The sequence below is a fragment of the Agelaius phoeniceus genome, chromosome 3 (genome assembly GCF_051311805.1).
Source record: "Agelaius phoeniceus isolate bAgePho1 chromosome 3, bAgePho1.hap1, whole genome shotgun sequence".
NCBI lineage: Eukaryota > Metazoa > Chordata > Aves > Passeriformes > Icteridae > Agelaius > Agelaius phoeniceus.
The window spans coordinates 21973067-21998175 of NC_135267.1; the positions used below are offsets into that span (position 1 = coordinate 21973067).

General features: G+C 34.1%; 1 protein-coding gene across 7 annotated transcripts in view; it reads left to right on the forward strand.

Moving 5' to 3' along the window:
• Nucleotides 1–25109, forward strand: part of MEI4 (meiotic double-stranded break formation protein 4) — a 132761-nt gene that overhangs the window by 87258 nt on the left and 20394 nt on the right. For 6 of the 7 annotated variants that reach the window (XM_077174846.1, XM_077174845.1, XM_077174847.1 and 3 more), the window contains one exon: nucleotides 4197–4328. The exons of the other annotated variant lie outside the window; for it this stretch is intronic. In XM_077174846.1, coding sequence (XP_077030961.1) covers nucleotides 4197–4328 — 132 coding nt within the window. The remainder of the gene's footprint in view (nucleotides 1–4196; nucleotides 4329–25109) is intronic. 7 annotated transcript variants of the gene reach the window in all.

Consider the following 25109-nt stretch of genomic DNA (forward strand, 5'->3'; position numbering starts at 1 on the left):
CTGGTCTAGTGGGAGAGTCTCTGCCCATGGCAGAGAGGGTTGGGAGTAGATGATCTTTAAGGTCCCTTCAAATCTTTACATTCCATGATTGTATGATTCTGTGAAGGCGTAAGGGCAGAGTAAGGGCTGGAAATGTGGTCTACAGAGAAAAGAGTTGAAATAATATGTATAAATTTTTGAGACTGATGGAAGAAATACTGGCAAATAAACAGGAAGAGAGAGATCCATGAGAAGCATCAATTAACAAAGGAAGCAATGTGAAGATAAGAAAAGGGGTGCTAATATTCTTTGTATAAAAGTGAGGTTTTCAACTGGCATCGATGATTAGGAGTGGAAGTCAGGTTGGACTAAATGGGCAAGGGTAATGTGAAATCAAAGATGAAAATAGTTTTGTTTGTAAGACTTCACAATTTGAGGATTCCTGCAATCATTATTTGCCTATCCTGTATTGCCAAATATGTCAGTTTATTAGGAAAGAGAGCTGTTACTTGGGACAAAAACTGTAAACAGAAAAACAGAAAGTAAGGTGCAGTTGACACAGCTGCATGGTGTAGTGAATCATGTAACTCATGAAGGAATTAAACTCAGAAATTTTAGATCTTTTCTATTAAATAAAATGTAACATGCTGATAAATGAGTTCTAAAAAACTATTTTTTAAAGTTTTTTATGCTGTTTCCTGGGGAACAGGGCTTACAGTGTGTGTGCTGTCTGCTTTGGTTATCAGTCATTTCCTCTGCAAGTAAATTTTGATAGCCAGCTTGAAATCACTTGGAAAGAAGTGAAAGGTCAATAATACCTTCAAGTAGGCTTTAAAATCTGTAGCTGGGTGAAGGAGGGACCCAGTTAGTATGCCTGAGATAAGCTGAACATTAACATTATATATTCATTTTGGCAACAGCCAGGTTGACAATGCACACATCCTTCCCAGCTGCTGGCACAGCATTGCCCTCTCTTGCTCTGCATCCTGAATAACATGGGAAGAAAGTAGAACCTGGGATGTGGGAGGAGGGCTAGGAAGAGGTGATGCAGAACCTGAACAGTGAACCAGGCTCCATTACTTTCTGTTTCTAATGGTATATTTTTTACAATCCAGTTTTCTAACTGCTTTTACCTGAGGATTCCTGAAATGCATTGGTTTTATTTCATCTACAACATTAAACAAACCAAAGGGATTAAAAGATTTGTGTTCCTTTTTAACATTGGATGGATTGGAGCATTGAATATATGCTTTTATCTTTAATGAAACTATATACTATTAGATTTTTTTGTTTGAATGTTTCCAGAGTAAAATTAGCAGTACACGAGCATTGCTGTACAACAAGGTCTTACTTTTGTTTGCTATTTGCAGATTCATTGCTTATATGCTGCATTGCTTATGTGCTTATTTGTTCTGTGCACATTTAATCCACACAGTCTATGAGCATTCTTTTAACCTGCTTTGTTGTCTCTTATTTTCTTAAAATATTCTTATAGGAATGTAAGAGGTCTACCAAGATACAATGTAAAACCTATGCTCTCTAATAAATGAGTGGGATGTAAAAAATCAGTATTAATATTTATTAAAGATAATTACAACATATTTTCTATAACATGTAACTGGGAAATATTTTATTATAAGGTTACATTTAGTAAGAATATTTATTAAGTATTAATAAATTCACCAATGGCATTTTTCAGTGCCATTGATACTCATATCTCAAGTACCCTAAGTGGCATCATTACAAAATACAAAATACCTACTTACTTCTCTTAGTAGAGGCTGAGTCTTTAAATTTCAAGGTCCCTTGTTATCTAGTCTTCAAAAATTCCAAATAGAAAATGGCAACTCTTGCCAAACCATAAAAGATTGGAAATTTTGTGAAAGATTCTATTTTAGTTAAATCTCAGCTGCTAGCATTAATAATTGCACCAAAAATATCATTGCTGCATTATCTATCAAAAAATTATGTAAGCAAATAGAAGAGACCTTAAACAAGAACAATATTTATGTTTTACTGTGATCTTTTGGAAAGGTTACCTTGAAAAACTGTTCTGGATTGCCTAGTTTCCTTGCTCACCAAAGGCAAATTAGCAAGTATACTCAGTGTTGTTATGCTCTGAAAATATAGAACTGTAAAATTTGTATCCCTCCTTAATTTATTAAAAGAAATAAAAATGAATGGTAAATTTACTGAAAAATGTGCTATTTTTAAAGCATTTTTTAAACCTTGAGTTGAAGCAGTTGTAGCCTTGGGAACATGGGTGCTGTCAAGGCAGAACTATCCAGGTGTTGCAAGCATGTTTCTCGTAGATACTGTGGAATATGCTTTCAAAATGCTAATTTCTACCTTATTTTTAGAACAAGGAGTCATTGTTTTGCTTGGAAGGGTATATATTTCTAGTATATGAACGTCTCATTTTAGTTCATATAGCCTCAAAGCATAGGTAGGTGCATGCATTTCATTATCCCTTTATATAATTTTCATTATTCAGAAACCTATTTTTATCACATCTTCATTCACATTTCATATTTATAGACTCTTTGGTGTATATGTTAATGAATAATTTTAATTACACAGGTTTTCAAAGCTGTATGTGCACAATTTATGAATTCTTTTTAATAGGAAGAGTTTGCTTTATATCTCTGCATGAAGATTTGGTTCTGAACTTGAGACTTGTATCTCTTTTGTAGATTTCTTTTGATACTTCTTTTGGGATTACATGCAGAAGTGAGATGATTGAGGGCAAAGTTTTATTAAAGTTGGATTGGACTGTGCATAGGAGTCTCATGTTGGGCAGATGATAACCAAGCTGATCCAACTCTTTACCAGCTGGAAGAGGCTGGGAAATAGACATTGCATCACCTGCTGATCAGGCAGTCAAGCAAGAACTGTAAATGTGAAGTTGCCTAATTAATGGGTTTTAGAGCAAAAGATTTCAGTCACCTCACTGTCCACTTGCCTAGCCCAAAATTTGGTCAGTGACAATTTTACAGGAGGCCGTGTTGAAAACCATGGTAAAGTCGAGGTAAATGCTTCCCCTAAATAAAGTCATGCTGACTGCTCCTGGAACACCTTCCTGCCTTTTGTGTGTTTGAAAAAGTTTTCCAGCAGGATTCAAACTTGTAAATGGTGGGCAAGTATTTTTATTCATATATATGTGTGTATATATCTATATCTATATCTATATCTATATATATATAGATATATATAGATATATATTTATCTGCATCTGTATACACGTGAGTTGGCTGGAGGTATAATCTAGATTGTTATTAGGATGCAGTAGTCTGTTTTGAGTGGTTCAGACATCATAGTTATTCTTAGGCATATGGATTTGTGTAAGAAATTTGTCAGTCAAAAATACTCATTTACCCAGAGTTACTGAATATTAATGTTGTAGGGGATACGTATTTATATAAAAACACAAGTTATAATAATTGTAATTAATGCGTCTTCTTTTTCCTTTGAAATAACTCCAGTATGTTTACATATAGAAAAATCTTGTGTACTTTGTAGAGAAGTATGCTTCATTACATAATAGCTATTTATTTCAATTTCAGGAAACAAAGAAAACAGGTTTTTTTTTTTTGTTTGTTTGTTTTTTTTTTTTTTTTAGTAGAAGAAACTGTGGCAAAAAATTACTAACATAATTCTCATGTAAGTCTATATCACTCCTCTTGTGGTTCAGGAGAAATGCATTGTTAAACAACAATATGAAAGCAAATTATTTGAATTTGAAAATACATACAGATACATAGTGTCTCTTCTAGCAGTTAGCATTTAATCAGTTCTTTTCCTGATAACTATATTGACAACACCCTAGTACAGCTCTCAGCTTGCATGTTTGAATTTTAAATTCTTTGTTCATTTATTTGTCTATCTATGAAAAGCAGAACTGTATGTGCAGAGTAGTCACCAATTTGCTATGTGAGGAGATGGGTATGGTGACATCTAATCCTGAAAAGCAGTGTCCTGAGGAGTTCACACTTTTGGAGGAGTTTGTTCCTGTGACAGTTTCTTATAGTGTTATTCTTGTGAGGATGGATGTCGATTTCTCATAGATCTCATAGTCTGTAATCAATAGAATTTTGAACTGAACTTTTTCCTTTAACATTTTAATATGTAAATCCCATTTCTACTTAAAGTAATCGTTTGGGATAAAAAAAGACTGAGATGCATTTTGAAAGATTAAATTTACTGTTATTTCTCTTTAGTTTCAGGCACTGCATTCTGTATCACAAACGCTTGGTTTGCTAGGAAGGAACAACGTACTAAGAAATTCTTTAATATCCCTTCTCCTGTCGGGAGTCCGTCAGTTTGCTGAGCAGTTGGTACAGGCTCACCAGGTACTGTCATCTTTTCTTTTCAAGAAAGCCCAGAAAGTGGTGTTGGGCAGTGTTTTGGCTGTATTTATTTGTTTCTTAAAATTTAAAGAAAATCATCATTCTATAGAATATTCAGATTTATGAACCCAGAAAATGCTAGGAGTTACCTTAAACAGCAAATTCAAAAAGAGAGGCATAAAGTAAGAGAAAATTCTATACAGAAAGGTAAAATTATCAGACTGGATAATAAATAGACTGTATAGGTTTTTAGATCATACTATATAATTTACAAAATACTTAAAATAATGAGTTAGAAGATTTAGTACAATGTATAAATTGTTGACTGTGCAGGCAATACAACTTTGGTATTCAGCTAAACAGACAATATAACTTTGGTATTCCCTCCCTAGCTCATGTAAAACTGGAAAGTCATCTGCTTTATTTTATTTCAGAATTAGATGTCATGTTTCACATTATTATTATTACTTCAAATTATTAATTTTCCTGATGCAAAAGTTGTCCAGCACATATTTAGTTTGTTACAATGAGTAGGAGATAAATAGCGGAATAGAACTTCTGGTAAAATTTATTCTTAACTTAAATTATTTCCAGTAAACTACAGAGGAAAGAGAGAGACAATAGATGTTCCTTTAACATTTGAAAAAAAGATATATGCACTAAATAGGGGTTTCACAGATTTTTCATGCATTTGTATGTGTTGGTGTGTATTTTATGCAAAAATGTTCAGCTTCACTTGGGATTGCAACTTGATTTTACACTATCCTAAAAACTTTTTATTTGGTGGAAAATAAACTCATTGATACATATCAAAAACATTCACCATAGATTTATTTTGCGGTGGTCTAATTTAACAAAAGGCTTAAGTATTGCTCAAGCAGTCTTATCTTTTTCTCTCTAGGGTATGATGTAGTAGTAAGCTGGACTGTTGGACAAAGAATATGTAATTGCCAACCCAGATTTCTAGTATGTTTGAATCATATTCTGAAAATGCCAGTTTTGAAAGAATAAGACAATGAGCTGTGCCTTATTTTAGGTTACTGTTAGCGTGCAAGATTTATTGGTGGCAACCAAAAGTCAACAGACTTTTGACAATTTTAAGGATAGGGAAGAGTGTAATTAAAAACAATAATTGTTTTTTTAAGTTTAAAGTAGCTGTTCATTTTTAACATTATTAAATCTCACCTGTTTAACAGAATTAGTCATCTTTCTTTTCAGAGTTTTGCCAGTGGCAACGCAGAACCTTTCAGTTCTTCACAGTGATGTCCAGCTCATACTGAGCATTGTGCTTTGCTGAGTTATTTACTATGGAACTGCTTAACCTTGCCATACTGTAATTATTTTTATTGCTTTCAAATTTGGTGAAGCCTCAGGAGCTGGGCATCTGTCAATCTGTATCTGACACTGTAGGAACTTGAAAAGCTGCAGTACATGTAGGGCAAGTAACTGAAGTTCTGGTTTGCTTAGCTTGTGATGAAGTCAGTGTTTTTAAAGTTCATGCATTCTTGCACTTAGTCCTAATAGATGTATTGTGTTCATTTAAAAACCCTCATATATTCTCTATGTCATAATATTCTGGAAATAGATCACAATAGGACTCAATTCTGATGGCCTGATTTATGGACCTGCTTCCAAATGTTTCTGAATTTGTGTAACATGACTTCTGGTAGATATGATTCTAAAAAGGATTAAAGTATTTTTTCTTGCTTTATAATCAAATCTAATGATACAGTATCAGTTTGAAATAAAAACCTCCAGCTTTAAAACAAAAACTCTTCATAAATACTTAAATTAGAGTTTGGAGAAAGATAATACTTCGTATAATCAAACTTCATTAGCTGACAAGTATTCTAATTGTGTTTTGTTACTAAAGCAAAACCACTGTTAATTGCAAAGAGTATCTCCCATTTAAAACAATCAAATTAGAGATTCCTTATTTTAGTTATGATTAGAAGTGTGGAAATACATGAGGTTTGTTTTGCTTCATTGTTAGTTAGTTTTATTGTTGTTGGCACATAAGAGAAATAAAGAATTACCTAAGGCATGTATCCAGGTTAGTTTGCAATTAACTTTTGAACATTTGATGGAAAACAGAAATTGAAAAAAATAGCTTATTCATCCAATAAAAAGTCTTTTTATTTTTTATAGTAATATTTTTTAAATTGAATATGGTTTTCAACAGTGACTTGGAATAAAAAGAACTTTCCTTTTAATTTTTCTAAATGAATCATCTAGATAGCTCAACATTTCTGTTTTAATTTCCTCATTAAGACTTGAGCTAAGTTCCAAGTAGTTTGCCAAATGCATGAATTCAAGAATATGCAACTTTATATTCCATCATGTCTTCAGTAGGAAGTGTGCTCAGCTCAACCCCTTGCAGGTTTGTGTATACATCTTTGATAAATATTGAACATATTTTAATTTCAAATTCTGACTGATTTTAGAGAGTTTGTTACTGTGTCGTCTTGGAACAAGCTTATCAGTCTATGACCCACAGTTCCAAAGTGCTGTCTGTGCCCCATGCTTTACAAATTAAAAAATTAGGTTGTGTATTGGAGAGTGTTTCTAATAAACTACAAGAGAAAAGCACAGGGATTACTCTAAATATTTTTATATTGTTGTCTAATTGGTTAAATCCTTTAATCTTACAATAGGCAAATTAATGTCAAATACATGAATCATAAAATTTTGTATACAATATTTCCACATATTAATATGGAAATTAAAAATAATTAAGGAGCATGTAAAACAGTATAGTCATCCTGATTTTCCACACAGTTAAGATGATTTTTATGTTACTAAACTCTTAAGCAAGTTAGTAGTTTGCTTTAATTCATTTAGGTACTTCATCATGGGCTCAAAGTAAAGCCCATACTTAAGTGCTTTGCCAACACCAGCATGCTGAATTCTAGGCAAAAGCATATTAATATACACTCAGTTGGATCTCTTTATTTTTACAGATGTTGCATATGGTCTTTTGAGTTTTATGTATAATAGGAAGCTTTCATGCTTCATAAATAAAATTTATAAGAATACTGTAATTGAACCTTAAGTTACTCTGAAATAGAAATTTTCTGATCCCGAACTGGATTTCTACTGCAGAACAGATAGAGGTGTAAGATACTAAGATTTCTGAATCAAAGATTTCAAGTACTGTGGAAGATGGATTAATTTTCACATGTTGAGCTCCTCTCATGATAGCAGATTTGCCTTTATGATAACTTTCAAAGACAGAAGGCCAGAAATGGAAAGCACATAGTGGTTTACTGGATTTACTGCTCATTTCTAACCCCCCCAGTATTAATTCCAAGAATTCTGAAAAAGAAAATTAGAAACCAGAAAATAGATTTTGAAATAGGAGAGAAAGACATACTATGAGGTTTTGGAAAGCTCTGTTATACAGTAGTTGCTGATGCATAGCAGGGGTAGCATTACCCAAGTTTTATCACATTACTTTCTAGATACCATTTTTATTTTTTTTGAAAATTTAAAATCATTTTATCACAAAAGCAGTATGCTGTATAGCTGTTTGTGTGGGGTTTTGTAATCAAAGCACCAAAGAATATGTAATTCTCAATATTATATGTAAGCATTAAGTCCAAATTCAGATGTGGGTGCTGACTTCTCGCCTGAAGTCAATGACAGAGGATATAAAGGGCGAGATTTCCTCTTTAGTTTAGGTGTATGTAGTAGACCTTGCTGTCTGCTTCTTTTAAAAGTCAAACAAGCAGCTAAGATTAGCTAAACATTTGGCAACATGAAAATAGATAGTCATGCAAGGCTTTGTTGAATGTTACAAAAATTCTTGAGAATCGGGCTCATTACAACAAAATAGCTTTGACTCAAAAGAGCCAAAGGAGTTAGACATAAGGTGGGATTTGTCTCACTTGAATTCAGATATGTATGATATTTCCATCTGACATTCTTACTTTAACTTTCCATTGTAGTCAAGGGAGGGGAAAAGTCATTTCTTGTCCAACCTGTGTTCTCTTACATAATTATGATAATTGGTCCCAGACTTGTTTGCTTCTTTCTTCTGGCTATGAGAAAGGACATTTAAGTTGATAACTTGAAATGCAGATATTTATGTTAAAAAATTCCAAAGTTAAGGGACAAAAATCCCATAATATCTCTACAAAAATGTCTTTTTGGATAATCCGGGCAAGAGATGTTGGAGCAAAGACCTAATCCCACAGAACATTGTAACAGGTAGTCATGGAAAGCCTACTTCTGTCTGTACACTGACACACTTATGTGAGTAATGTTATTAGATGTTTGGAACAAGTTATATTTTAGTTACTGTAATTAATAAGTTAACTTCGTTATCATACATTTGAATTCTATCAGTGTCCGCAGCTGGTGACTGATGATGATGGCTTGTACAGGATATGGGGATTGGAGCTTCTTGTAAGATGTATTCAGCCATGGTGTGTCTGATGCATGTGCCTCTGAACAGGCAGACCTGTACAACCAGCAGTCTATGCAGGCAGTGTATTGAGGCAGAAAGAGAACAAAGGGGAGCACAGAAGCACTGTGATTTTGAGTATTTCCCGAGATTTTCATTGCTATTCACCACTGTGGAGCTAACAGGCTTGTCACTGGAATGTCAAACTGCACAGGAACAGCTCTATATGGAAGGAAATTATGGAAGGAAATGAAGGGCTGAAATATTCCTGTGGCTGTAGAGCCTTTTTTTTTTTTTTTTCTTAGCTGGCCTGCAAATTAGAGGCTTTATGAATGTCAAGTTGGACTAGCTCAGTTGGTAATCAGTTCATCAGGGAAAATGGAGTTTTCCTGTAGCTGGGTTCAGCTAGATGATCAAAAGGTTTAAAGAGCTGAGAACTGAGCTATTAATGTCAGAGGTTGTCTTCATAAGCCTTTCTCCATGTATCCATTCTGTATCCAGTGGTTGCTCTGGGCAGCTGTGGTACCCACCACATGCTTTATTCCAAAGGCAAGTGTGTCTGATGTGATGTCGAGAATTCTTCAAACAAGCTCCTCTTTCCAAGAAGTTTACTTCATTTATGCAGTATGTCTAATCTCTTCAAACATAAGTTTATATACATTGCAATAAGGGTTTCCTATGCATTAGAAAAAAAAAAAGCTATACTATTTTTTCTCAGCTATGATAGAAAATGGCTAGAATAGTTAATAAGAAAAAATAACTGAGAATATTATGCAGCTAGAGAAGCTAAATACCTTTTGCAGTTTGCTGTTGTTTGAGGTACTAAAATGGCTACCAAGTATATTTGGCTTTTTATAATTTCTACTGTTGACTTTTGCTGGTGCATAAGATTAATAATACTTCACCTAGCTAAAAAAAAGAGACTGGTGTTATGTAGACCTTATGAAAATAATTTAACTTGCATCTGGACATCTGTTCATCCTGTCTAAGATGTAATTTCTTTCCTTGTTATGCTTGTAAGCAGAGATTGTAGCGTATTTCAAATTGTGAATTCTTAAAGATGCTGCAAAATAGTGCTCTGAGTAAATGTAATGTAATTTTTATTCCATTCAACTGCTGATGCTACTGCTAACAGAGGAAATAATGAATGGATAGAATAATTAGTAGATCTGCATTATTTCTTATGTACCTTGTGTGGAGATACAGTTTTGGGAATATGTAAATGTCTTCCCTGAAAGGCAGGAATGAGAGAATCGATCAAGACTTGGTATATGCCAAAAGAGTGCCATACACCTTTGAAGTGTATACTTGCTTTTGCTGCATATGTCATCCCCTATTACAGATTAGATTTTAAGACGTTTACATGTCAGACAGAGCTGGAAAATGACAAATGGTTCATGCAGTGTTCTCTTCCCTCTCATATTATCTTGAAATGATACCATTAAGGAGAAAGGAGTTTAGAAGTGTTCCTACAGAACTAAAAGGTAGCAGGGCTTTGACTACACTTAGGTGCTTGGCAAAATTGAGGATGACATGTAATCAGAAAGCCTCAGATGTGTTTGGGAACAGAAGCGGCAAATATCGATTACATGAGAACTGTTGACTGGGGTATTATTACTCTTAATATTGGTGAATCATGTCATTCATGGAAATATAATACTGGAAAAGGAAAAATGCTTAATTAAAAATACCAAAATATATTATATCTCAAAATGTTACTAAGTATTATTTCTGGAAATCTTGTTTCAAACAGTGCACAAAATTCAGGCGTGAAAAACCCCAAAAAAAAAAAAAACCCAAAAAACCCAAACAAACAAACAAAAAAAACCCACAAAAAAACCACAAAAAACCCCAAAACCAACCAAAAGAAAAAAAAAGCCCCTAAAAATCCCATAAGCCAAAACCCAACAAAACCAAAAATAACATGATTATAAATTAAATGAAATTGTCTATTTGAATTTCTGGTGCAATTAAGTTTTCATTACATCTTTTTTAAAATGTGGGTTGATGCTGCTTTTACTTCCTTATTCTCACTGTTAATACTGTCCTTTTTCTATTGCTTTCTTTGCAGCTCATTTAGTTCTTTTACATTCCTGAAAGCAGAACATGAATAAGGACAAAATGTCAGATTTTTGTGCCATGTGTGGTAAACCTGCTAGTCTGGAAGATCATTTGATTTTTACTTAAACCTGTATCTTCAAATAGATAGCTTTAATGTTCCCATTAGGCTCCCTTCCTTATTGAACATTCCTGCTTACAGACAATGATTTGCAAAATGGAGTGATGTTACAGAAAATTGAGCACTGCTTCCTTAATGCTTTTTGGGTATTGCAGTTGTCTATGTGAATAGCATATATATACCATTTGTGCTCTTAAAAAGTTCAATTTCCAGGAAAGGTAACAGATTTTGTTACAGATTTACCTTTGGCTTTTGATTTTGGAGAATTGTTTAACATCCTCATTATGCATGTTTTTAACACAGCTTCACTAAATGCTTTTTTAAGATATGATATAAATGCACAGTTCTTGTGTCAGTGGCTTTGCAGTCTGTTTGCTGCTTTAGTATTTCACATCTTCATAAAATGGAAAAATAAAGAGTTGTAGTCCTAGAATTTCTAATGGGGAATCACTGATAAAATGATTTTTTGTTTAAAGAATAACTACAGCTTATAATTAAAACTCTTTTTAAGACCTTAGATAAATATAATAAAATGTGAGTGGAAAGTATGGAATTATAGAGGATACTAGTGTAAACTCATAACTCCATCTTTCTTTCAAAACATTCTTTTCATTTTACAGGACACATCCATATCTTGGATGTCTTAGCTTTGCACACACTTGTCTTTCTAAACATGTCTGACAGATCTGTACATAGTGACTTAGAACACCAGCTTACCCTGTTGGAACCTCTTTTGCTGGTTCCATTTGGTTTTGCTAAAAATTCATTTAGAGCAGTATTTATCTACCTATAGAGCTTATGCACAGCCATCACTATTTTAAAGACCAGGAAGATTAACTGATGTTTGTTTGGTGCTTTCTAAAATGTTCAGGTGCTGCCACCAGAGTCAGAAGGAGCTGCTGTCCCAAGTTTGGCTCTGAAACAAGCAGAATTTGTCTCTCATGGATTTAACTGATGCAGAACTTATTAACAGAGTAGGTTTATATCAGGGACAAAAAGTATTAGCTGCATAGAGTTTGCTTTGTAGCTAAGATTGAAATTATGGTTTGCACGGCTGAGACATGTGGAAGATGAAATCTGGTTCCATAGCATATTTTAAACTTAGTATATATGGTGGGTGACAGCACTATGCCTGGCTGGGTAAGGCTTGATCTGGCAAGACAGCAAACCATGACTAATTCTGTGCCCAGAGGGAAAAGTGGGTTCCACAACTAGTGTCAGCAGCAACTCCTATTCTTTGCTACATTGACAGCGTTTCTGGTGTACATTTAATTAAGGGAGATAGAGTGGGTTGATCTAAAGCTGAACATCTTTATAGAAAGTATCAGAGATAGATTTAAGTTTGTTGTGCAGGCTTAGGGATCTGAGGGTTCAGTTTTAGGTAGGCACTGATGATGTGGCCTCAGTCCACAACCGATTCAATGCAGCTAATGAATTGGTGAACCTGAGTAAGTGTCAGAATGAGTTTATTGGGACTCATAGGGACTTTAGAGATATGGGAATGGGACACTGGACTAGGTTTGTGGTAAGAGAGAAAGAGAGCAGCAGCTAAGTGTGTTTAGATCTGTGTATTAATTATGTGAGTTGCTGGATTCATGTAAGGCTTGGATGTCCAGGATTTGCACAGCAGAGTATGTTTTGCTGAAGTTGGAGGTGCTCCCGAAAGAGAAGCTGAAGTGTTCTCAGTCAGGATGTATGATTTATATGGCTTGATTAGATTGAGGATTAAGACATTGCTGGTTGCAGTCTTGAACTTGTATGAAAGGCAGGTAACCAGGTACCTCTGCTGAGTTGAACCACAATTGTCAATGCACACTTGCACACATACCATATTATAGAAAAATTTATGGCAGCACAATTTGTGTTGCATGTCCTGTAGAAATATTCCTTTTCTGCTAAAGTATACATTTGAAATGCATGTAGAACCAACATTACAGAATTAAAATCAATTTTAGAAAATAATCTTCTTGAATCCACTCCAGTTTAGCTTCCTATTATTTAAGAAAGGATTATTTTCACTTGATTGCAATAGCAATTCACATAGGGAGAAGTCAAATGCATAGAGCAGAAAAATGAGAAAAATAGAAGAAAAATATATGTTTCTTTCTCCTTTCTCATAGATAATGACAGGTTGCATGATTATAGTGCAGATTTTGAAGATGTAACTTGTACGTTTTGAATTTCTTGGCATCTGTCATTCCTGGAATTGAATTGGCAAAGCCCAATTAAACCTCTGGGTGTATTGTCTTGAAACAAGATCATTTGGGCTCTGTTTCATCTTTATAATTAATTCTTTCATTAAAAGTTAGTACTAGTGCCTCTTGAGTTTTCAGATTATTAAACTTCCAGCTGAACTTGCAGTTTTCAAGAACGCTTTATGGAGCCTTATCATTTAATCAAAGATCTTTTACTTAGCCTAGCTACAGCATTTTATACAGAGTACTATAGTGAATTGTGTATGATAAATATGAGAGAATGGAGTAATAGAGTTAAAAATTTAAGCAGTATTTCTGCCTATTGTCATAAGTTATAAAAAAACTTGGTTAAGAGTAACTGAATAAGTTAACCATCTTCCTACACAATTTGATTATTTTACCTATGATTCAGTCCTGTTGATTAACTTAAACAGAGTAAATTCATTGAATGATTGTTGAAGTATGGAATGGAAAAAGCTGGAAACAACATCTGGAAATTATCTAGTATAACAACCTGCTCAAAACATTTTTTGCACTTCTATTTGCAGCAACTCAGGATTTCTTTTGGCAGTTTCTCCAGCCTTTTGAGGTCATTCTGAATGGTAGCACAATCCTCTAGTGTGTCCATCACTTGTGCTGTTGTGTTATCTCTAAACCTACGGTGTTTGATAAATTTTCTAGAAGTGAGATTATAGTTGCAAATTAGTTGAGTTCCTAGAAGAAAAGATGTTAAGTCATGTAGAGACAAATCATTTTTCTACCTACGAAGGAGGTAGAAATACTGTTCAGGAAAGTTTATAAGAACTTCAGTAACCCTCTAGGATTTACAAATTAGTGAAGGTATAATTATCAGTTTATGAAAACATAAGGTGAATATTGAGGCATGCTCTGAAACTCCTGATTTTTCTCAAACATCCTGTAGAACAGCCTTCATGCACCTAAGAAACCCGGAGGATAGCACATAACCCGCTAAATTAGCCCTTAGCCTTCTAGGGCTGAAAGATATTTCAGAGGGACCTTGAATAACAGCTAGAACTAATTATATTTAAGTATCTTCCATATATTTTTCTCTTGTTATTTTTAAATTGTTTTAATGAAGGAAGAAGTTTCAAGGAAAGCAACACATTAGCTTCTCTCTCTGTTTAATTTAGAACTTGCCTGATTTTAAGAAGGGTGTTGAATAACTTGAGCAAGCTAGCAAAATTATTTATCTAGAAACTGGAATACTTGGATCTTTTAGGAGCTTTTTTGTTTTTCACCTGGATAGTTTAGTTGGGAAGCATGCAGCTTATATGATAAGCTTGATGAAACTTTCTTTTTGTCCACTCATGTCAGAGAACATACATTTTTCTTTTGCTTCTGGGGGAGATAAAGTGCTGCTGTTTAGGTCATGAAGAGGGAACAGGTAAATGACCAAGGATTACTGAGAACTCAAATTACATCTAGAGCAGTGTTTGCCAGGAGCAGGAGTTATCAGCATGGTGATCCTTCACTGTGATTAACCTCCCTTTTGTATCCATCTAGATATTCTCATTGTCTGCTACTATTGTGCTACTGCTAGGTCTTTGATGTTACCACACCTCCCTTCCAGCCGCCTAAACCCCAACACAATTACCCTCCTTTTACTTCTCAAACCTGATTACATACCAAACCTTGTATGTCTTTCACAGACTCTTAGCTCCAGAGTAGCCAGGAGGAGGTAACACCAGAAGTTTGGGGCTGAAGAGGGCAAGGCACTTTTAAGCTTGAAAACTCTTTCTCACTGAAAATAAGAAGTAATTCTAGATAATAGGTATGTTTTTCTCAAAAGTAAATGGTGTATAATTCCAGTTACTATTTCCAATATTGATAGCAAAATTAGACTAGTGGGTTGTGCTTTTGTCAGATAAATGCTGTATTGTTGAAAGACATTATTGTACCATCTGCTGAAAACAGAATAAATTTTCAGATATAATGTGAAAAGAATACTTTTCTCTCTCAGAAGCAAGACAAAATAATCAATTCTCACACAGTAAAATTCGCCCACATCGTAGATCAGGTAAATGATAGTGTTTTCTATCATTAGAGGTTTTTTTCAGTTTGTAAATTTTGGAAAATGTTTACCATTCAGACTGAAACTTTTTTTTCTTTCTCAGACCATTTTTGTCTGTGAGGAGGAAGACATAAGTGTCCACAGTTTTCACAGAAGCCAGCATGGGCTTTGCTTTGAATTTATGCATTTCTGTGTAATAGCAGGCATTGTAAACTCATGTCCTAGACAGCCATGAATGCATTAGCAGCTAGATTGAAAAGATTATTTCTCAAAAGTAGAAAAGCATTACCTCACTCTAAAAGCATTTATGAAGTTAAAGTAATATTTGTGATATGTGTGGGATTATAGCAATGATTGTCATAAAAAGAAGAAAGTTTTAATTCTGTCTTCAGAAGAGACTGAATACTACACATTTCATGCCCATGCATGTAAGAAGAACAGAAAAAATACTGAATAACATTTCTAATTGAGCATCATCCATTCTCTATAGTAACAGAAGCAAGAACCCTTTTCAAAAAGAAAAACAAACCAAAAAAACCAAATCACAGCCAAACACCTGTAGGCATAAAAGAAACAAATTAGGATTGTAGTGCCATTATATGGATTTAAAACTGCCATTCCTAGTAAAAGCAGGGAGCTAGTAGTACTTTAAGAAACTATATAAAATAAACAAGATCATTATTTGCAATATTAAAGAACATTGTCTGAATCACAGACCTTAATTTCTTCTACGTTTCATGATTCTGCTAGTGAATGCTTTGGCCAACTTTTGGAATGTATCATGCTACTTTATTCTGCATGGTGGTTGCTCAAGAACTGCTCAACTCTGCTTAGCTTGGAAGAAGAATCTACTTAAATTTGAGTGTCTGAATTTAATTAATTAGAAGTTTGTACCTATGTTTTTGTAATGTAGAAGTCAATTCCAGTCTGTGGGTTATTCATGATACAGTCTTCCATGGTCATGGGTTATTAAAAATTAATTATCAAGCAAAAGACAGCTCTTTCTAAACCCATCTGTTTCTCTAGAGTGTAGATACCACTGTAGAAAAAGTAGAGGAAGTTAACTTCCAGGGAAAGTGTAAGGCTGCTGAGATTCTCCCTGTACATGATTTAAGATTAACAAAAAGGAAGACAGTTTCTGCTCCCCTAATGACTTTAGAGAGTCATGTGGGAATTAAACTGCTTACAGAATTATCTTTTTTATGGGATAATTTTTTTTTATTTGCAATACAGCGTAACTAATCACCTTTAAAGTGTAACTTGTGAAATAATGGAAAAATTATTAATATATTTCTCAAAATTCATCTGTTTTCTACAGATAGTGTTGTTAAATAGGCCAAGCAGTAAAAGGTGTTTTGTGATGAGGACTAATAGTCATTATAATTGTAATGTAGTATTCATTATAATTGTGCTAGTGTATAACTAGGCAACTTATGATATATGAGAAAGAGTTGCTCAAAATGCCAAAAATAAATTATAATCACTAAAAACAATTATTATGGTTAGTTTGTGGTTTGGGTTTGTTTTTAAAGTTTTGCATCTATTTAAAAATACCATAAATCATAGAATAGGGCATTTCCATCTTTTATAAGTAATCTTCATGGGATTCTTTGTGTGCATATTTGATGTGTTCAGAGATATTGTTGACAAAATGTTAGTTTCCATAAAGTAATCTGGAAAAAGAGAGGACTGAGGGGGAAGAGAAGTTGTAATTGCCTCCCAGAACATGAAAAGTTGTTATACAAGGAGTAATCCTTTTATGTACTGGTGTGAACAAGAAGAAATATACTCTGTGACGAAGGTTAGATGTCAAACTCACTGAAGTACTAAAATACATTCATGATGAGCATCTTTTGGAAGTGCCCTAGGTATACAGGAACCTCTCTCTGGGTGAGGGGTGGGATTAAACACTTCAGCACCCTTTCAGCCATATATCTGAGCTCTTAAATGCCTATTTATATATTATATTAAAATTAATAATTATGGTCAAAATTCTCACAAAGGGGGAAAAAGGAGGCAGAACTACACTGCAGATCTCCCCTGCTTCTGAGTTCTAGAAGAAATTGAAATACTGTTCTAACTAAGAGTGTGAATGCTAGTTTTGGGTAGATTTGGTATAATAAGGGTGTAATACTTAATGGTAGTAGGTCAGGAAAGAGGCTTTACAGAAAATTTACAAAATTTGACTCATATTAGAAAACTACTAACATATCCCACAGTCAGGATTTCAAATTGCAGGAGGTTAAACTTTCTTCTTCAGGCAGTAATAAAAATTCAGGATGTAGATTAGATGTGTCCTGGCAGGCATGTTAAACAGGTAATTTTTGCACAGAAGTGACTGGTTTGCATCAGAGGAAGCCTTTTGGGGATTTCATATTTGGAGTCCTGTGAATTCTGTGTTTCTCAGAGAGATTACTTCTGATGTCCCTGGTAATATTCAATATTCACTGTAACACCTGTATATAATATAATTTATCTCTAAAGATGGGGGAAATAGTAAGCATAAGAGAGGGCTTGGAAACTGGGGGGGAAAAAAATATATTTGAAGACTGGCCTGCACCACTGATGGAGACCTCAGAGAATTGTGCACTGTTACATGTAAGGATCTGAGTAACGAGTAGATTACAGCTGTGTTCACTTCAATAGCATTTCAAAGAATTTCAGCTGTTCTGGGTTGTTTTATGCTAATGACAAAATAATACTCAAGAACCTTTTTTCTCATGTTTGAATACGTCTATTTATCATAAGAGCTGTTCTTCAAAATGTATTTTAGCATACATTTCAATTTCAGGACCTACTTTTTAACTTCCTTACAAAATATTTTAAATTCATTTGAAAGTTAAATTATATTATTGATTCATGGATTCTGAGGTCAGAAGGAGTCATTTAGTCCAAACACCTTTCTACCCAGATTTTTCCAGATGCTGAATTAAGAATGTGTTAATACATCAAATCTGAAAGCTGTTTTTGATTCTATTTATTGTTTACAATTATTATTTGCCTCATTCTTTAATAATAGTTTATGAGTTTTGGCTTTCTCTATCTGAATTTTATTGCCTAAAATTAAGTAACAGCTAATTAAAAGAAAAAAACAAAGCAAAACCCAAGAAAAATCCCTAATCAAGATTGATAGAATATGCTGGAATAGTATTACAGCTGCATAAAGTTATATAGGGCAATATATAAAATATAATTGCATAATAAGTTAGAGAAATTATGTATGAACTGTAAGCAATTTTCCAACCAGGTTTATGTTGAATCAACTCAAATCAGGAGTACTGACTAAATACTCTTTTGTTTTGCTATGTATTATCTATTTATTAAAATATTTGTTTGAGGAAGAAATCCATCTAGGGGAAACTAAATCTTTCCTAGAACTCATGGTCCAATAGTAATTCTGAATACTACTAAATTCAAAATTTAAAGACCAGATCCAGAGCCTGTTGCAATCACTAGAGGACTCCATTTTACAGTCAAATTACATTAAATTTTTGCATTTATACTATGCTAACATTAGGTACTTGCTGAGTTTGGGCACTGTTGAAATAATAGAATTAACTTAGAATTAATAATATTTAAGACAAGAATTGAGAATTTTTTCCTGTAAGTATAATGGAGTTTCCTTTTCTTCTATTTAGAATCTATATAGAATCCTATATAGAAGGATTCTATAAATGCTTCCTAGTGTTTTAAAATTCTTGCTTCTTCTTCTTCTTCACATAGTCCTTAATTTGTATCACTGATTTTTATTATGGCTCTATGTAAGGCATGGCTTCATCATTTTTTGTTGTTTATGGAACAAACTCTTAGCTAATGCTACCTGTACTTATCAGTGATGTCTGCCCTGGTTGTCTCTTCTCTTCTACCTGATGCTCTGAAACATGATTCTCTCCTCTGTCTCCTCATGCACAAAGTGTAACACATTTAGCAAACCTGAAGTGTTCTAACTGCATTTTCAAACTTTGTATCCTCCACTTTTGCTATGATTCCTGTAAGCAAGCATCAGTTACAGTAATATGTATTCAGTATCAAAAACTAATGTCTGGTTTAAAGAGAAAAGAAATCTTAGTTGTCTAAGATATCTGTACTACTTTATGATTGTTTTCATGCCATCCACATTTTCCTTCTCTTACTGCTCATTTGAACAGTCTTAAACTGTAGTGTAAGATAATCAAAGAAGAAATTAAGTAGAGATTTTGAGGGTCTACCAGGATACAAAGAAAAGAGTATTTGAGATTGCTCTAGAAATTCAGTGTTATTGATTCTTAATACTGTAGGAATGGGGAAGAAATTTTTTGGTTTTAACCCAACCCCCAGAAAGATATATCCAAAATAAGATGTACTAAACATAGAAGAGTTCATAGCACAGTTGCCATGGCAAAGCGGTTCTTTCTGTGGCAGGGGAAGTAACTGGGAGGGCTCCTGCTTTTCCATGTGCCCCTGGTAGCCCATCAGTCTCCAGTCCTGTGGGACAGCACCCTGGAGAGCTGCTGCCAAGCCAGAGAGCAGCAGTTCTGCCTATAGAGCCAAAGGATCATTTGCTGACTTGGCACCCTGGCACATCTTTCATCATCCCAAGCTGCTTCCTGATTGATTCTCCTGCCTGAAAAGTGAAGGCAGAGGAGCCAATGCAGGGCTTTTTAAATATCTTTGCTGGCAGCTTTAGACACTTCACTGTGACTGTTGCAGGTATGAGAAATTCTGTCAGAATAGCAGCATGCAACATTGTTTTTAACTCTACATGTAGCACCACCACCTCTCCAGCCAAAGATGTCAATTTTTTGCTGGTTGTATTGTCTTTAAAGATGCATGCCTCATGACCACTATTTCTTCAAATAAGCAGTTCAGTGTTAGGAAAGAATGTGACTTTATTTTTCCACCTTAATCAGTATTCATTTGCAGATTTCAGTTCTCTGTGAGCAACTGAGTGCAGTTCATGTGTGCAGAAGTGATGGCTCCCAAAGAATTTCTGCACATACAGGAATCGGACTAAAATAAATATGGCAAATTTTGTTGTAATCTGTGCGCAAGGTACCTTTTTTTTTAATTGCAATTGACTCAGCAGGAGACAGACTTCTGGAATTTCACTGACAAAGATACCATGCCTGTAGCCATTTTAACAGTAATATCTTACTTGTAAATTACCTCCCTATGCTAAGTTCCAAATTCCAAAGGCTTTAAAAAAGTAATAAAAAATCTAAAGCCAAGAGTCTAAAATACCAGCTTATTCCTAAGAAACCTGTTTCTCCAGCAGGAATTTAAAAGACACAGGATTTTTAGTCAAATGCATCACGTGAAATACAAAGAATTTGAGAAATTTTGAAGCTATTGGTGTAGTTATGAAACTAAGTTGACAGCCCAGCCTGTGGATTTTTATGGATTTAATTATGTTGAAATTGAGGCATATTGATTTACTTGCCCTTATGGTATGTTGAGGGTCTGCAGGAGCAGCAATGGACAATTCTGTTATCCAATCATAGTTGTTTCTATCATTGGAAAGAGATTTTTTTTTTCCCCAAGGTCTGAATATTTAAGTGTAAAAGCATTTGCATGTAAAAAACAAACTCAGAAACAGACCTCCACTTTTCGTTGACATATTTCTAACAAGGCCTTCAGGGCTTTGTTGCTATAGGGAAATATTAGCAATTAATGTGAAATTCAGTAAGTGCACATCTGTCTGCTAAGCTAATAAATAAAACATAGATGGGTTATGTTAGTTGCCAATTGTATCCAGGAGCATAAGCAGTGAACTGTGATACTTAAAATAAATTGGCATCTTACAAATACTGTTTGAGAAACAATTATGGTCCCTGAAATGATTAGCCATAATAATAAATTTTATTTTTCCATTTCTTCATGCTATTCTAAAATTAATTAACTATGTAGAAGTAAAAATATGTTTTTGTAATTTAATCAAATATCTGTTAGTGCCAAGAACTTTCTGGGGTTGAAGAAATGTCTGCTTCCTTTGATATTCTTTATTTGCAGTCCAAACCATGAAATGCTATGTTTGTATTGAACACAACACTTTTTACACTAGAAAATTTGTATTTTCATAACATTCAGTATGAATGTGGAGCCAGAATTGTGTTTCAGTCAATTCATAACTGTACTAGAATAAAGGAAATTCCCTAGCAAACGGGCTCCACTGTCTTTTTGGCAAATGCTTTATTCTGTTGAAACAGATCTTCCAAGCAGTTATCTAGAATTAATGTACAAAGTTGATGTTTTAATATGTGTTTTGGCATATATTCATTGTGAGAAATACTGCAAAGATGCTCTGGGAGGAATTTGAGAGCATGTTCTAATGAAGTCTTGGGTTGTGGCAGATCATTTTTCATATCCCCAGTTTTTTAGTTCCATCCACATTATCATATGGAATAGAAATATATTTTTCTTCTTCCACTTCAGGATTGGAGAGCAGAAACCATTCTGGACTATTTCTGGTTTGGATTTTTTTCATAACTACTTACTTTCCTACTTACCTTTAGTAGGGTATCTTTCTTTTTGTCTGTAGCTTTACTTTTACTCCTAATATCAATTAAAGTTTTTCCTTTGGGGTTTTTTTGGTGGGGGTGTTTGTTTGGGGGCTTTTTTTGTTTAGTTTGGTTTTTTTGTTTTGTGGTTGTTTTGTTTGTTTGGTTGTTCAGTTGGACAGGGTTTTTTACTCTAGCACTTAATGATAGAGTAAAAAACCTTTTAGCTTCTCTCATCAATTGCTTGCATGACAATATTGACCTTACCTTCAGTTCCATTCATTGCCACCTGTTCTACTTCCTACATATAGATTATTTAATGTTTTATCAGTGCTTTCACATTTTCTTTTAATAAGTCACTTTTACATGAGCACACTTTTCCATTTCCAGTGTTGGTACTTGGAAGATTCAGCTGTTGCACCAGCAATTTACATGGAAAAACATTGACTTCTGTAGTTTGTCATCTTTAAGATATTTCTGAAAGACAATTAAATTCACTTTTTGGGAATTTTCAGATCAAGCAGTGTGGTCTGTTTGGTCCTTTCTTGACTTAAAAGTCAGGCTATATAAAAACTTCATACACATGATTTAATACTTTCAGATACTTTGTGATTCTTTCTTTCATTAAGAACTTGGAATTCTTTTTTAATAGAGGCAGAATTACTTCTCTGTTTTGGTTTTTTTTTGGTGATTCTTTGCTGTAAGAACTTAAAGTAAAAATATTTGTTCAGAAAAATCTGAATTTGTTCATTTAGTTTGGTTTTACCTATTCTTTCCAACCCTTCAAGGGCAGCGCTGTAAAAAATACAAATGAATGGATATTAATTTTAAATTAGGAAGGTTATGTCTTATGTCATAAGATATGAGTACAGCAAAAAGAAAGCCTTTGAGAATTGATTTCTAAGTAAGAAAGGTTTTTTTTTTTTTACTTTTTTTTAATTTTATGGACTGTGTAAAATTTCAGCCTTCTGTAGTCTGATACACACACAAAAATAGAAACAATAAAGCCTGTCACAAACTTAAGGAGATGCTGCACATAATACAAAACCAAGTTGTGTCTGTTGTAAATTCTAAAAGTAACTGATTTCTTACCACCTAACTGTTTCTGGTGCTTAATTTGTGGGCCTGCTTGTACATAATATTTGAGACTGAGCAGTAGATGTGTTTTCCTATTTAGGGTGCACTGCTCAAAGTGTGCTTGGCTTTTTGCTGTCAGCCAGTTTTTGCTGTCTTTCTCACATCTTTTTGCAACTCTGTCAGCTTTGGATTATTAATAATTTTTCCCTACTATTTCACTATACAGTTTGCTTTAAGACTTGATTTTTTTAGTTTTAGAACTTCATACTTTTGATTGACTACTTTTGGAAGCCAAACTGCTGTTCATTTAATTTTTAGAAAATATTCATAATTGTAAGAAAATGAGACATCAGGAAACATCATGAGACATCATTTTGATTTTAAAACCCCAACAGGTATTCTTTGAACTGTTTGTTAAAGAAAAGGGTTCATCTTAGATTTTGTTTTTCTGTGCATTTCACCTGCAGTATTGCAGTTTGCAAACCCTAAGTGGTTTCCATAGTGAAGCACCTCAACCATTTATTTCAAGTTGGAAATGGGAAGGAGATTTGTCCTTTAAAATGAAATCAGTACATAGAAGTGCTCCTGATGTCTCATTTCTTACAAAGAATTACTTTTTTGCAAAGAGATAGATTTGTACAGCCTACTTGCTGACTTAGACTAACAGATTGTGCTGTTCTTCACAGCTTGCTATATTCTTTACCATACCACTTACATAACATACACATTTGATCAATAAGAACAGTAAAACCAGTCTGGGAATAAATAGGAAAAACACTTATGTCATTGTGTCGCCTTCCACAGCACTTGGACAACGTGAGTTAGCAGCACAGGATGTCTCCTGTTAGACACATTACATTTTTCAGTGTCCCAATCCCAGCCAGGACAGGAGTAGGAGGTTATTCTATCCCACCTCACGTCATTGCCAGGGGCAAGAGGAAGGTCATGTCTTCTGAGGAGAAAGGGATTCCCTCCTATAGCCAGGGTGTGGGGAGGAAGCAGTTATGTGGTGATGTTCCCCTTTTTCTTGTCCATTCTGTCATTAGTATTTTCTTATCTCCTTGCTATTTCCAGTAAATTGTTCTTATCTCAACCCATGATCTTTAGCGTTTGTGCCTCCAGTTCTCCACTCCAGCCCTCCAAAGGGGAGGGGTACCTGGGGAGCAAGTGGCAGCATGGTTTCAGTGGGAGCACTAAATTGGAGAATACCATTCTAAACCAGGACACCCAATCTTTCTATTTCACAGTTTCTCACCAAAACTATCCTTAAGTATTGTGTTGTGGTAATTTTCTTATAGATAATTTGTATTTTGTATTTCTATTGCATTTTCTCCTCTTTCATTTGCCTTTGAACCATGTTAACGTCCATTCATTCTTAAAACAGATTATGAATTTGCACGAGTCTCTTAATCATCTGTGTCAGTATGCTCTAATCATGTTATTATCATGCTATATCGCTCTAAAACAATTTTGAGCTTGATTGTCTCTGTAGTGAACACTGCAGTTACTGGAGTAATCACTGTACATGAAACAGTTAATTTCTCTTTAAAAACAAATAGCAAAGAAATACTTTCAGACATGCACAAAGTCAAAATAAATCTAAAAATGTTCCTGTGTTCCTACAAAATTATTCCCACCACTCAATGACTGTCTTCTCAAATGCTTTTAATACAAATGCAAGGAGAGCATTTCAAAACATGAGTATTATAAAAGCAGTAGAAGGGCAATTACAGTCTGTGTGGAATACTAATGTGCTACTTAGTGTGAAGTAGGCCTGTGTTGCAAGTTCAATTTATAGGTGAGCCAATGTAGATTGTTTTCAATATGAAGTATGACAGGCAGTGATATTAATAAAAATTTGTTGCATATATTGCCGTCACTTATTATGCAATTAAGTACAGTTTTAAATCCTAAGATAAATCATACTGCATGCAAGAGCAGCAAATTAAAAACCACTCCAACTATTTTGTCATTATTTTTAAATCAATTAAGGTAGCAATGTGGTGCTAGCTATTGTAAATTTAAATTTTGAAGATTGTGGTTACTGTAATTTTTATTCATTAATATAATGAATGATTATTTTGTTTCACTCTCAAGAGCTAGTTCTTTAATGTCATTGACTGAGTACAGAAAATAGGGTTATAGCTATTGTTCCAATGCAGAGCAACTGTTCTGAAATATTTTTTAAGGTTGTAAGAGAAACAAGTAAAGATATAAATGATGAATGGCAGCAAAATTGGTCATGTGATAATATCTTCTCAGAAACTACGGAACAGACTAGAGAGAGTTTTGGATAAACACAACATATTTAGAGACTTGTAAAATCCTTGATTCTGAGAGAACAAAAGATTATGACTTAAAGAGCGAACAAGTGAGAGTAACGACAGAAATATATAAACCAGTGTATGGTATAAAGAAGA